At 42.7% G+C, this 15,269-nt stretch overlaps 1 protein-coding gene across 1 annotated transcript; it reads left to right on the forward strand.

Moving 5' to 3' along the window:
• Positions 1–14,850, forward strand: LOC118785891 (serine/threonine-protein kinase Nek5-like). Its single transcript, XM_036540837.1, has 24 exons — positions 1–217; positions 540–669; positions 1,047–1,143; positions 2,039–2,136; positions 2,620–2,703; positions 3,092–3,162; positions 4,205–4,291; positions 5,953–6,007; positions 6,641–6,841; positions 7,621–7,714; positions 8,489–8,595; positions 8,756–9,024; positions 9,187–9,265; positions 9,531–9,653; positions 9,898–9,978; positions 10,429–10,542; positions 11,011–11,091; positions 11,218–11,292; positions 12,265–12,325; positions 12,359–12,472; positions 12,845–12,973; positions 13,543–13,633; positions 14,331–14,727; positions 14,760–14,850. Exons 2-23 carry the CDS (start codon positions 553–555, stop codon positions 14,695–14,697), a joined length of 2,595 nt encoding a protein of 864 aa, XP_036396730.1. The 5' UTR covers positions 1–217; positions 540–552; the 3' UTR covers positions 14,698–14,727; positions 14,760–14,850.
• Positions 14,851–15,269: the final 419 nt, after the last annotated feature.

Consider the following 15,269-nt stretch of genomic DNA (forward strand, 5'->3'; position numbering starts at 1 on the left):
CGTTAATGGTTATCTTAGATTAGACGTTAGTCTAGCAAGCTAAATATAGCGAAAGTATTTTGTCTGTATTTAGTGTTTAGCTGTCATGCTAGCTATTCTAAATGAACGCATCAACGTCATATATTAAAATAGGCGAGTTAGGGAAATGCAAACTGTGGTGGTACCTGACAAGCTAACCCACATCACCATTATGTCTCCTTGAAACTTGCAAGCTAAGGTAAAGCGTGCTCTATTTAATATGACTTAACTAGATTTTGTGTTGCTCACGCTAGCTGTTCAAATGTTATTTTAACGTTACGGTTACTCTGTCTTGCAGTAATTTGTTTGCTATTACCTTTAAAACGTAGTTTTAGTTGAGGATGACTTTGCATTACATTCAATTTTGTAATTTGCGCTGGAAGTTGGTTTTCCTAAGTTAGTGATTAAAAGTGATAAGCCATAATAGTTGATAAACGATTGCTGCCTCCAGGTAGCTCATTACTAAGGTAGCTGTTTTTTTCCCTTCAGTTTCTAAGCCTTACTTTCTCCTTTTTCTGCAGACGTTTTAGTGCGATGGACAGTTATAATATTGTCCGAAAGATTGGAGAAGGTGCCTTTGGAAAAGCATTCTTAGTCACAACCAAAGAGAGCGGCAAACAATGTGTGGTAAAGGAGGTGAACGTGAGAAAGGTAGTTCAAGTCAGCTGTCTGCCAACCAAGAGAGCCTCATATGTGTACTTGTGTGCGTGTTTCATTTCTACAGTCAGAATGAAGAATCACTGCTCTGTTTGGCCGTTAGGATTAGGTTAGTGATAGGCTTGGATATGACACAACCCCCCAAAAAGTCATAAATTCTTGATGTCTAAGCCCATGACAATTAATTAGGCCATGCATAAAGTAGAATGCCTATAATGGCCATAATTTTCAAACATAATGTGATCAAGTGGTTCTCAGATTATTTCAGGCATTATCATTATTACATAGTGGTTTTTGTTAACACCCCCACAAATGGAATTACCGAAATTGTCACTGTTATGATAACGTTTTTCATGATTTACGTTTCTCAGATGTCAGCAAAAGAAAAAGAGTCCTCTCGAAAAGAAGCAACTCTGCTCTCCAGGATGAATCATCCAAATATTGTTAAATTTTTAAAATCATTTGAAGGTATGTACTCCGGGTCATACACCTTGGTCACATGTTACCCCTGTGACATCTTTCATTTTCTCTAAAATAGTACAGTAAAGTAGTATAGTGTGCCTCTTTCTAAATGAAACACATTTTATTTGCTGGTTTTTGTGTGTCTGTGTGTGTTAAGTTGATGCCTGGCATGTACAGTATGTATGTGAAGTTAATGCAGAGTTACTGTGTGTGAATGTCTGTCTGCAAAGCACAACTTAGATCAAGCCGATGACTCACAGCTGGTGGAATCCTGACAACCAGTCAGTCCATTGGGTCAAATTAAGGTTTGACGGTTTGTATGCAAAGGGAGCAACATTAACACAGAACATAATCAAAATTAATTTATGGCTGCTTGCTTTCATTTTGAATAAGACACAATTTTTTCTTCAGCCTCCGCTGTGCTTCTATTAAAATAACTTTTTTGCAGCTTCTTTTGGGTTTCACACAAGGAATCAATCAGGTCTGCCATGTTATCTTCCTTATCTGCCCAAATGTATGTCTTCATTAATGAAACGGCTGAATAAGGACTGAATGAAGACTTGATGAAGCGAATGTCAAAACAGTGTTTTCTGCTTCTGTTTGAATTACTGTCCAACACAAGAACCCCTAGCCCAAATATAATGTCACTGATACCCCTCACATCTCTGATTTGAGTCAGGGGTGCTTGATGTATCTTCAAGATTCTACACGTACAACCTGGTCAACACGGGTCTCGGTATGTCCTGACGTCAGCCATCACTGTTGATCACCAACCGTATGCTCCCAACTGCTCTTATACACTGAGTAGCCATCCTGAAGTGAGTCAAGCTGTGAGCCATCGGGAGTAAGAGCCTTATACAGTATTATTGTGAAATGGTGCATTTTTCCTTTGGTGTTTCAGAGGGGACCAATATGTACATTGTGATGGAGTACTGCAATGGTGGGGATTTAATGAAGAGGATCAATATGCAGAGGGGTGTTCTGTTTATTGAGGATCAGGTACAGACACACACACACACACACACACACACAAACACATACCAGGTGGCTTCTTAGAAATTTAGAACATAATGGTGCTTCCACAGTTTGGGAAGGTGCACACTCCTCTCCCTTTGGAAAAGTGTGGTCTGGAGGGGGCTACACCATCGTATTATGACATAACTGGAGAGCTTGAATAAACTGCACTTTAAAAATATACATGCAAATGTACAGTGAAGGGCCTTATTTGGCTTTTTTATTGTGTGTATTTTAACTCAAACCATCTTAAAAATGATCAGAGGACCGTAACTTTTACAAGTTGATATGATGGCGCAAATAAGGGGCCATGGTGTCATTCTTTGGGGAGAACCCTGCACACACATACATAGATATACACACTAATCTACAAATAGATCAGAACGTATTCATTTTCAGGCTTAGATGACAGCAGGCAAACAGATTGAGATATGAGTGGTATCCTTCTATTCTCACTGTCCCTCTCAGGTAATGGACTGGTTTGTGCAGATCTGCCTGGGAGTAAAGCACATCCATGACAGAAAGGTGCTGCACAGGGACATCAAAACACAGGTACTGTCACATGTTGGAAAGTCATATTAAAACCACTAACTCAGGCCTGAGTATAGTAGGTAATTGTGTGTCTTAATCTGGGTCGCCATTATTCAATGGCATGGCGTCAGATGTGCTCACATCACTCAGAGTGAATTAGAGCCATTGTAATCCCCAAAGCCAGAAGCCCAGGTCATGTCTGACATAGCAGACTGAACATGCTGATCCAGGCATGCACTGTTTGGGTGCAATAGCAGGCTGTATGTGTGTGTGCTGTGTGGCTAGAGTGTCGAATCCTGGTCAGGTCAGTCAAGACCAGACCTGACTGAAAGTTCTGTGATGTACAGATTAATAATCATTCATGCTTTATCCCTAGAAAATAAACCTCCCCAATATTTTTGTTCTCCAGAATATATTTCTAACCAACAATGGGACGAAAGTAAAACTTGGTGACTTTGGAACTGCAAGAATGTTAAACAAGTGAGTGTGTCTAATCCTCCATGACAAATACAGAGCTACACTCCACTACATAGTATGTGGCCCCACGGTGCTCTCTCAACATTAATGAGACACCGTAGTTGCACTGTATGACCGCAGTCTCAGTGTTAGCTGGATGCTTAAATCAATTTTCCACACTCAGTTCTGAATGCTCTCCTAAAAACTGTCCCCTAAGTGTTTAATGGCGTGGTTATAGTTGATAATGGGAGTAGCATGTCATTAACAGATATTTGCATTCTTACCAGTAATGTGGCTGTGATAATGGCAGTGGTGGAGATTTTATCATATTATAAATTTATTTATATAATTTCAGATATTTCATGCAGTGGCAAAAGGCTGAGGTGCTTATCTGTGGGCTACAGGGGACATAATGAATAGAGATTAGTTACCTTGCTAGTAAATAAATGCAAAAAAAAAATAAAATCAAAGGAGTTTGTTGGCATGAAGTCCAGAGCTGTAAATTCCTACTTGCATATAAACAAAGGAACACAAAAGAACCATTTATTCAGGACTGACACAATACTTTTCAGTCAGAAATGTTCTTTACAATGTTTCTTATTGAACTCTTTTGTTGAAATGTTTGTCTCACATATAATTTTGTTAGCTCTTATGCTAACTTTTCAAAAGTAGCATGACACAAGTTAAGTTTTCACTCTGTACTGCACTTTCAGGCTGTTTTCCTGTAATGGAAAACTGTGCGGTGTAAAGGTAACCATTTTACTTTAATTGACAGAAAACATTCCCTAAAATCTGCTTTGTTGAACTCATCACTGGAATGTGCAGGTTCAGCCCTTTAAGGCAGCAGGGTTACCTCAGAGCAATAGGCTTCCTGTTTTAGTATGGTTATTGTTTACATGTGATGACAGCTGACAGCTCCTCTCTAATCCATATCCGTGTATGTTGCTGATTGAGGAATAACTTTCAAACCTGCAGACCCTTTGCTGTAGAGGTCTTGAATTACCCAATCCCGTGTACATGTGTTCCTAATTGGTGTGATTAATGATTTCATTGTTCGATTCATTAGCACCATGGAGCTGGCCAGGACATGCGTGGGAACGCCCTATTATTTGTCTCCAGAGATCTGCGAGAATAGGCCTTACAACAACAAGACGTATGTACGCCTCTCTGGCTTTGCTGAACTTCCTTTGCAGAGCAGGCAATGGTGGTGTCTCTCTCTTCTCCCCCTGCACCCACTACCCCCTCTCACCCCTTCCCACTTGCAGTTCCTCCAGTGCTTCTTTCTGATTGTGGACCTGGCACTCACTTGGGCAAGAGGGTAATCATGTGAACAAAAGATAATGGCTCTAATGAAAAATTGTTTCCTCTCTTTAACGGTTTTGCTTGACATGCGTAGGAAACAGGTTTACATTCTTTTGTTTTGCTGAGGGAAAAGGCTGTGCTTCGGTTCCAGCTGCAGCCAATGGGTAGGACGGCCAAAGTACTTTCTCTCCAAGACTTTTGCTGATTCATTCCAATTTAGCAAGTAACATGTGCACAGCACCCAAATAATTAATCCATGTAGATTGACATTATAATCAGGTGAAAATAAATTCGGCTTAAGTGGATATGAAACCCAAAAGACGTGCCAGGTTGCCATTGGCTGACCGTGTTTTCGAAAAGCTAGATGGGTTATGCTGGCATAGTTTTCTCAGTTTATCAGGAGTAACTCAGGAATAAGAATTCATATTGATAAGTCCACTAAATGCGATGTTATCATTGCTGGTGGATGACAGAGTTTTTGATCATGACTGTCTAATCTTTTACACAAACCTGGTGTCTGCATTTGTCCAGTACCCCTGTTTATACTGGTGGATGGCAGCCAAGTTTTTGGGTACTGTTATTGTAAAAAGTTAGATGGTTCTTCGCAGGATATCCTGTCCTGACATGACCTAAAAATATGCATGGATTGCAACCATGGGCCTCATCCTCAGCTAGTAATGTTTAGGAATGCCAATTAAGCTGTCTTTTAAAAATATTTTTTGAATTTTTTTTCTAGTAGAGATTCTTTGCTTTATGCTGCAACTTTGGCCTTTGTGCAAGGAGTGAGTGGTTGGGGGAGGTCAAAGGGTGCTGGGGCCAGCAGTTAGGGGGAAGCTTTGGCCCTGAAGGTTGGGTGCTCATGGGATCATTCTGGTGCACACTGTTAAAGGCAGGTTCCTTCATCTCCCACCATCCCCTCTACGGAGTTCACAAGTTCAAGCCTTCACAAGTGTGAGAGCGAAAAATAATACTCTTTGTTCCCTTTTTGTCATATTCCTTGGGGTAAAATCAAGAGGCTGTGAGGACATATTTGTTTTGACATTCCTCTATTCAGCTGCCATTATGACCTTGAGAAAGAGCTAGATAAGCTGTGGAGTCACACAAAAGTGACCTACCCGCTAACCACAGATAAGAGGCCTTGTGTTCTTTTTTTTATGTTAACATGCCACCACGACTGTGCTATTGTTCCACAGTCCAGCGAAAGAGTGTTTACACTGGGTCAGAGTGCAGAGGTTTTGAGAATAGGCCGGGAAAGATTATTTATCATTCTCACTGCATGGCTGGCCTTTTGCCCATCAGCATTCAGTAACAGCTACAGGAATGAAAACTGCCCTCCTGCTATTTCAGTCCCTGTCTCTCTCACAGGGTGCGAAGTGTCATCAGTCTAGATGTGCCCCAATTGGAGCTACATTACATTATATTACATTATATTATATTACATTACATTCATTTAGCAGACACTTTTATCTAGAGCACAAAAGAACAAATAACTATTTTCCTTTTAATTCTCAGGGATATCTGGTCGCTGGGCTGTGTACTCTATGAACTCTGCACCTTGAAGCACCCTGTAAGTAATGTGACAGTTTGACTGCATATATACCGTAAGTCCTCCTATGATGCTGAAGAGAGGTGCTGCTTGGTGATGTTTAAAATGGTGAAAAAAACCTGAAAAATTCCTGTTGAAGTAAAAAAAATCTATAACATGGAGCTATTCATTTACCATGTGCAGGAAGTGAGTGGTGCATGGTTTCAACTCAACTTTGATAACATCAGTGCTAGATAAGGCTCTCCATTTCTCCCTGAGTGGGCCAAAAATAATCTCCTTTAGATTAAAGAAATAATCAGTGTGTCAGTGGTGCAGGCAGTATTGGTTGGTAGCTTCATCTTGTAACCTGTCCTGCAATTATTGAATTTTCTATTAATACAACATACAGAGGCCATACCTCAGATGTTCATATGAATGATTTGCTAACAGGCTGAAGTGAGTCAGAGACCACTGTTGTGATGGACTGATTCTCCAAGGGTTTATTCGTATGTGTGCCCAAGGCATTTATGCTTATGTTAGATGCATTTAAAATTCAGTGCTAACCTGAAAGGAAAGACCTGAGAGAGACTCTTTCGAATGTTGAATGAGAAATTGTGCATACTTTGTGTAGGTGGCATCAATGGTCAGTGGTCTGCTTTGGGTTTGCGCTTTCAGTTTGAGGGCAGTAGCCTGAGGCAGCTGGTGGTGAAGATCTGCAAGGGCCGCTATAACCCAGTCTCTCCTCACTACTCCTGCGACCTGCGGAGCCTGATCACTCAGCTGTTCAAGGTCAGCCCTCGTGATAGGCCCTCTGTCAACACTGTCCTCAAGAAGCCTTTTTTGGAGAAGCGCATCGGGAAGCACCTGGACTCCCAGGTGAAGGACCGACCCAGCACACTTCCTGTTCCGCCCGTCCCACACACACACTCTGTTTTCTGACTCTCTCTCTCTCTCCATTCAGCATCCGAGAGAAATGTGAAGTATTGTAAAGAGAAGCCGGTTTCTGTCTGCCATTTCCTCTGGGGATTTGAAAAAAAGAGAACGAGAGAGAAGGAGATGACACTTTGCATTGACTATATTGTCTAAAGAAAAACTGAGCGTCTTCTGACAACTTGCATATTTTTATAAGCGAGGCTGCAACACAAAATAATGAGTTTTTATTTTGAGTGACGTGTGGGGTGAATCTCAGTTTTCACTTTTATTCTCAGGTTCTCAGTTTCCATTATATGATGAGTTCCTGTCTAAGCAGATGAGGGTTTCTCATGACATAATGTTTTATAACAACCACTGAGCTAAGCATCTTTTACTGTCTGTGTTGTACGTGTGTGTGTGTAGCGTTATGCAGGTGCGTGTTTGTGTAGGTCACCAGTGTTGGTCAGCTGTGCATTTGTGGAGTTCACCAGAGTGTGTGTGTGTATGTATGTATGTATATGTGGAGGTGAGGTCAGTGTTGTGCAGGTGCGTGTCGGTATGTATATGTGAAGTTCAGGTCAGTGTTGTGCAGGTGTGCATTGGTGTATGTTTATGTGGAGTTCAGGTTAGTGTTGCCCAGATGTGTGTGGGCATGTGTGTGTGGATGTCTCGGGCAGTGCCTTGAGATGTCCTTATGGTGGCGAATTTAAGACATACTCTACAGTGCTATGTTTTCCTTCCAGATGATCCAAGAGGAGTTCAGCCACACCGTGCTCCACAGAGACAGACCTAAGGAACCCCAGCCCAGAGTGAGAGCTGGTTCAGCACAGACTGCAGGTATGAAGGGTTCGGTTTACTTATTACAGCCCTGCGCCTGCACTCTGTCTGTATCACTTTACCCTCAGAGGAGCAGGTTCAGGAGGCAAAGTGTTGCTGGGCTGGAACCAGTGAAAACCTGTTCCACCACCACAAGCTCCTAACAACCCCAGGGGGCTGCATTTGTCATGTTGGACACAGCTCAAAACCCTGCGCCTGCTGCTCTGGAATCCAAGTACCATCACAAATTAAAGCCTGTTTCTTTTTTCTCCTTACTCATCACCACCCTGAGACTCCCCAACTTGCATAAGAAAAGAAGACAAAATAGAGACAAAGCTGAACTAGCACAGGAGCCTTCAGCATTATTCTACAAGACTGAGGGGTGTTCATCTTTCAGTTGTTTAGTGGTTGTACACTCATTTTCCTTATTTTACTCTTGTGACTCTCCTTCTCTGTCAATGTATAAAGTAAAGACAATAAGGTCACCTGGTGGTGTAAAATATCTTGTTTTTGTTTGTATCAGTGAGTTCAGCTATATGCCTACATTTGTCATCTGTTTTATACACAGTGACTACCAATATTGTGTCCCTCACAGATGATCACAACTGAAAACAAAAACTCTCCATAAATCTCCATAAAGTTAGTCAGACTCAAACTCAGTTGTGTGCTCTTCCTAACATTTAACATTCACTGAATTTGTAGCAACAGTGAGATGTGTATTTGCAGCATGTAGCTATGAGTGAACATAAAGATTCTTAGGCCACATAATGCTTTTCAATGTCCTGTTGGTAGCAGAGAAAGTTACAAAGGCCAAGGCTGGAGAGAGGCCTGGTCCATGTATGAAGCCAGGGCCCATGACGAGAAAACCGCCCCTGAGGCCAGCATGGAAATCTCCAACAAAGGTCTGCATGCCAGAGAGTAGAGTAATGATCTCCAAAACGTTATCGCTTCGGACAGATTGTGTAGCAATTTTTTTGAGCCAATTGGAGCAATGTTTATGCACACACAGACTTTGTCAGTGCTTTAGTATGAACGAATACAACCTTCCTCTCTTTTTCACAGCCAGTGTACTCCAAAGCAGCAGCGATGGAGAGGCCACTGGTCAGACACTACGGTCATTACGACCACTACGGGAGGAACAGTCACCTTATAAACCGGTGCGATGAGCCACGTGGTCACTACGTCCACTACCATGCCCAGCTGGACGCCATGCAGCGGAGGCGCCAGGAGGAGGCCGCTGCGTCTCCCTCTCCTCCTCACCAAACTCCGGGCCAGGCGAGGGCCAATGACTGCCATGGCAACAGCCCAAACATTCTAGAACCTTACAAGCTGTGAGTTTCTGGCTTTCAACTCTTCTGCTTAATTTGGCCATGAATCTCATTTGGCCTAAGAGATATAAGCCAGAGAGTCTGCCTTTAGTCTCTCACAGAGAGTGAGGCTGATTTTGTGAGAGAGCCGCTGAGCCTTCATGCGTATTTGCCCTGTTTCCTCAGAGTGGCAGCTGCGAGGGAGGAGTACTTGCAGCGGAGACAGGAAGCCAATCAGTACAAGCTGAGAGCTGAGAAACAGCTGGTACGTCTCTCTCATACTGTCACTCCACTCGGGGATTACAAACAGCTGGCAGAGATGAAGGGAAAGTACTCTGCATGTGTCTGTTCTTTAGATGTAGATCTTGAAATGCAGGCTGTAAGTTTATGGTGAAAGGTGAAAGTAGTTGGTGTTGGTGGTAAGATCATTACATGCGCCGCCTTCATTGAGGTTTGAGTTTCGCCTTGCAAGTCTCAGTCTGCTCGCCTGCTATGTGGGGCTTTTTACCCTTCCCTTGTGCCCCTCAAAGGGCCTTCGCCCCTCCACTGCGGATGAGGACGGCTACAAAATCTCAGAGCAAGAGCGCGGGGCGTCACCTCCGCCGGGGGCACGCCACCATGCAGGCCATGCTGGGAGACAGGGAGGGCAGCAGGTGAGAGGGAGCACTGGTGTAAGTGTGAATACACATAGGGTGTGTGAACATTGTTAGCATTAGCTGGATGTGTGAATGGGAAGTTTGAATGGTATGTATGTGTTTTTAGGAGTGTAAATAGATCAGTACAAGCTGAGAGCCGCGCGTGAGCTTGCTGGCTGGTTTGCCCCGGGAGAGGGAACGGCAGGTGTGAACAGGGATATGAACAAATGGTGGGTCTGCTCCTGTCTTTCTGCATCTGCAGGAGTACTTGGAGCAGCTGCAGCTGATCCGACAGCAGTATCAGAACGAAGTCAGAGAGCTCCGGATGAAGGCGGCAGCAGAGGTGAGACTAATGAATCGTCGCAGGTGATCACTTCCCGCTGGGAAGGAGAAACAGGAACATGCCATGTGCCATCTGTGGTCAGCCGCAGGCCATTCACTGCCTCCAGCTCTCACGCTCTGCATGTGGAATTGAAGAGCAGATGTCCACAAGACTGTGATAGCCTCAATGTTTTCTATGTACTGTGTGTAATAAATAGCTCTAATTGAGGCTAATTAAGAACGTAGGAACCTGTATCTGAGCAACAGACCCTGAATCCCTGATGAAACTGGTCCCCAGACAACTGTGCACACAATATATAGAGCTTAAAGGAAAAGAATGATATTTATAGCACCACAGTAAACTGTTATGGGAATGTTGTGTGTTAGTCAGATGAACATGGAGTGTATCAGAGTACTGCTTAGGAAATATCAATAGATGCTCATGGATTGATTTCATTTTGATTTGCTTCAGCCTCAGCCTCAGCTTCAGGCCAAAGTCATGACCTTCCTGGTGGAAGAGCCCCAGTCCAGAGAGAACCCTGCACAGCCAGAAAGCGAGAAGAATGAGAGGATTGTGCCTGAACAGGTGTCACTTTTGTCACTCTACAAGTCATAAAGTCATTGTCACTCATGCAGAATACAGAACAGGACACACATGCTAAAGCAGTGTTATCCTCACTCCCCCACACATCACTGAGTGACAGTGGCACATGCTTTTAATTAACTCACCTTCTTTCATGAATAGTTCAGAGGAACATGTGCAGATATTGCCAGTGGACACAAGCTAGGCCATAAATTAATAAAAAGCTTAATAAAAATAATATGAATAATAAAAAGCTATACAGACATTACGCACCTTCCATATACTAAAGTGTTCACTTAATAAGATTCTAGCATTTATTCATGCTTTTTCACAGTCAAGATGAAATTTTCTCATTAAATACCCTCCTTTAACATTGGGTGGAAAATGTAACACCATTGCAGCAACATTTTGCTGCCTGAGGTTCTGCCAGTGGGATTCTGACAGCATCTTCACCTTCGTGCTCTCACACAGAATGTGGACAGAGAGCTGAGAAAAATCATGGACCAGAACAGGAAGGACAGGAAAGCTCTGGAGAGGAAGTTCAGGGACAAGGTGAAATTACAACGATTTGGCATGTTAATAAACACAGTAACTCATCTGCTGAATATGAAAGCCTGAGTCTTCTGCTGACAGTCACACCGTGTCTGTCCCATGTGTCCATTTTCTTAATGCTCCCAGAAAGGGATCATGTTTGAGGTCCTCCTGAATGATGAAGGGGTGCAGGAGGAGGGAGAGAAGGAAGCAGAGGAGGAGGTAAAAGAGAAGGAAGAAAAGGAAGAGGAGGAGGTAAACAGCAACACATAAAACACATTGTCATGTGGCATCCAGTTGCTTTGATGTCTCTAAAAGAACCATACAGCAGGCATTCAGGCATAATTTGTCCTCCTGTTACTTTATAGGGGCACTTCATAGACCCTGTTCAACAAAATCAAAATTGTGTTTTCGGACAAATTATTCCTGCATGATTGGAATAATGTGAAATTTAGTTCTGGATTCTAATTCATGATTGCACCCTAGTCTCCCCTATTTAACTAAGCATTGCTAAGATACGTTTTTAAAAATCCAGAGTCTATAGAGGTGTACTCACTTTCCAGATTCCAGCTTTCCCCAAAATGCATTTCATGAAACTTCGCACAAACGTATCACACAGTTTTCATGATGAAATAAAGCAGTGAATGGCCAGATTGACAGCGTGTATGATATCTATCAATGTTAAAGTCCAAGAGTTAAACATAAAGGAAAGAGTGCTGTGTTGTCATAAAGGAGCTGTGCTGGCAAGCAGACAGTTGCAGGTGTAATTCAGGTATACTCTAGAGAAGACACTCGACCCAAACTGATTCAACTATCCAACTGTGAAAATAGTTAATAAATGGCATGTATGTAGGTGGCATTTTGGGGACTGGAAATAGAAGAATTTTAAAATTCAAGTGAAGTTACCCGGTAAACCATGACAAGCAGTAGAATATAAAGAAAACTTATGCATATAGAGCATGGCACAAAATGGAAAAGAAAACAGATTATGTAAACCTAGTGGTCAACAGAATGAGCTATTTCATTGCATCAAAACAAATGCCACATCTTCACTACATACTGCTGGATGAGACACAGAGGGCTCAGAGAGAGCCACACCCAAACACACATATAGCACCACCAGTGTGTGTATACTCTGTTATATCACTTTACTGTGTGACCAATCAACTATGTGGCTGTTTGTGCTTCCAGGAGGATGACCCCTTGAACCAGACTCTAACCTTCCAAGCGGGAGAGGAACTGAAACAGAGGAACTGTCCTGGGGAGAGTGGGGGCTTAGCGGAGGGAGCCACGAGGGGGGAGAGGAAGGGCTGGGGTCAGGGAGCACCTAACACGTTGCTCAGTGCCCTCGCCGAAATGGAGGTGTCGTCTGTCTACCCCACCATGTCTGAGCCTGGTCTCGGTGAGTCTGGCAGGGAGGTGGGGTGGGCCCCTCTCCTGTCCTGTTCTCCCATTGCCCTCTTTTACTCTCCTCTCCTGCATTCCCATCTCTTGTTCTTGCTACGTTTTGTGCTCAGAATCAAGTTGACAATAAAAGTTAGGCTTTTCCCATTCACTTTGCCGTTAGATTCCAGGCTTAGCATTGTATAACTCACACCGTAATAACTGCTTTGATGGTTCCAGCATGAAAAATGTTTAAGATAATCTTATAGTGTAGTGACATTTTCCATGATGTCCAGTATAATGAGCAGTCCCACAGAATCTTTGCCTGATATCATCCTGGTGATTGTAATGGTGGCTGCAATGTACACTGAAGTGCTGTGTCTCTACTCAGTAGGAGGAGCAGAGGAGGAAGGGGAGGCAGAAGGGGTGAGGAGGCATTGGGGTGATGGCCCCCCCAACACCCTGCTACAAGCGCTGGCTCTGGCAGAGCTCACCTCCACCTTAGACCCTGACTCCGCAGGTAACAGCACCCGAAAACTGTCCTGTCTCTGCTCACACGGAATCATACTCTCGCACACTGTGCTTTCACTCTGAATCACTCTGATAAGTCTTCTTACAGTTTCTGCCCATCAATCTAAACACCAGACAGGATACATTCTCTCATCAGGCATAAAGGCCTATGTGCATTGTCAAATACACAGATACAATCTCCAATACATTATCCCACATTGTGACCTCTTACCCCTCAGCTGACACCACATCCCATCATTATTCCCCGTGACTCATACCACAGGCAGTTAGACAGCCTCACCATTTTACATATTCTTTAAAAATATTAAAATAGGGTGCAAAAAGAGTCAAATGAGTCAGAAAGCATTTCTGGTGCAAGTATGACATGTTAGAAACCACAGAAAGGCATTCTAAATGCTGATGTAATCCGGTGTGTCACTGCCATCACCACCACCCTTTATCATATTGATATATCACTAATCCAAAGAGTACTTAACTCCCTATTAAATTTCAGTATACTATTTATGTACTTTTACATATCTAAATACAGTTTAATCAGTAAGACTGAATCTCTCTCAGAGAACGAGGCTGGGGATGAGGATGAGGAAGACAGTTCTGATATAGACCTGGATGAAGAGCGCCTGGAGCCCAGGTCAGATGATGAGGACACGTAAGTTGGATTCACGATTTTTTGCTGTAACATGAGACACTCACCAGGTTCGAGCTGTTTGGCTTTCTGCATTACAGGCGTGGGAGCCCTCCACTGTTAAAGAATTTGGAAAAAAAAGATATAAACACAATAATACACACACTAAAACATTTAAAATAGAAAATGTAAATGAATAATTTGGATTCCACCTTGCTGGTGTTTAGAAAGCTGTCCAGTATTGTGTTCTTGCTGAGAAAAGCTTCAACTTTAGCTAACTATGTAGCATCTGAATATATTGTCAGGGAAATTACTGACATTTATTCTGAATTAAGCATATCCAAAAGATGATGATATTAGTGTATGGTTGATGAACATTGTAAATGGTGTAAAAGTAAGAAAAGTAGATCACATTAATATTCACATAGGCACATGGGTCTTTAATATTTTTATTTAAAGTTTGATACATGTATTGTACACACTGAAAAATAATCATTGTTCATAAAGTCTGTGTTTCCTGCTTAAAATGTGATTGTGTGCATGCATGTACAAAGTTGTTCAGCCACAGACAAATCCCAGCCTATCCCCATTACTTCCACGCCTGACCAGTTCTCTTGGGGAACACCAGAGGCCACAGTGAATTTCTCAGACAGTTATTCTATTGCTGTAACATGAGATAACTGACCTCTTCATGGCCTTTTTTTCTTTTCTCATTTTACAGAAACTTTGAGGAATCAGAGGATGAGCTGAGAGACGAGGTGGCAGAATCCATGAAGAACTACTTCTCATTGGAGGAGGAAGAGGAAGATGAAGGGAAGGAAAAGAACGGAAGAGAAGTTAGTGAACAAGAGAAGGGGGAAGATAAGGTAGATGGGGAGGAGTCTACGGCCTCACATGAAGTAAACGCTGTGTCTGAGCCTCAGGGTGACACCATCGCAGTCACCTCCGCACAAGAGACGGAGACCAGGAGTGACGTGCAGGCTGCAAACCAGACGCACACGGACAAGCCTCAGGTTCTGGAGGATGACCAGGCCAAGACTGGAACCGGGAACTGCGAGAACCCCGAGGAGCATCAGGACATAGACTAGCTCCTACAGTACCATCACCATCAAGAAGCAGTGAAACAAGGACTTTACAGGGCACATAGCAACTGTCATCTTGACTAAGAAACTTCAACCCCCAGATTTTTCCATATACATTTCTATATAAATTTCCATATCTATTTCCATCTAAACCATATAATATTGCTTCGGGTTTCTTCCAAACTGAGCATTATAATTTTAAATTTTGATACTGTTTTGATCTTATTCAGAACTCTGAATAACTGTAGATTATGCAGAGCTGTGCAGAACTGGGGGGTAGTTATTACTTTACTCTTGTAGAGAAGCACTATTAATTTTCGCCACAAGGTGGCATTCCCTCTAAAATTGACTGTCATCTTTAAGAACCTTGTACCATTGTCCTCCAACTGTAAGATCAGGTTATGCTCATCTAACGGAATTTATTGTCATTTTTCATTTTTACCATGCATCTGAGGAACTTCTGATGTGTAAATGTCATTTTCTTGGTGTATGATGTACCTGATTCTAAATTTCATCTCCAGTTGACACATTTTTACTTCTTGTTTCATCTAAAGTTGTGCATATAAAGTGCAAAGCTA

Source organism: Megalops cyprinoides, chromosome 11 (genome assembly GCF_013368585.1).
Source record: "Megalops cyprinoides isolate fMegCyp1 chromosome 11, fMegCyp1.pri, whole genome shotgun sequence".
Lineage (NCBI taxonomy): Eukaryota > Metazoa > Chordata > Actinopteri > Elopiformes > Megalopidae > Megalops > Megalops cyprinoides.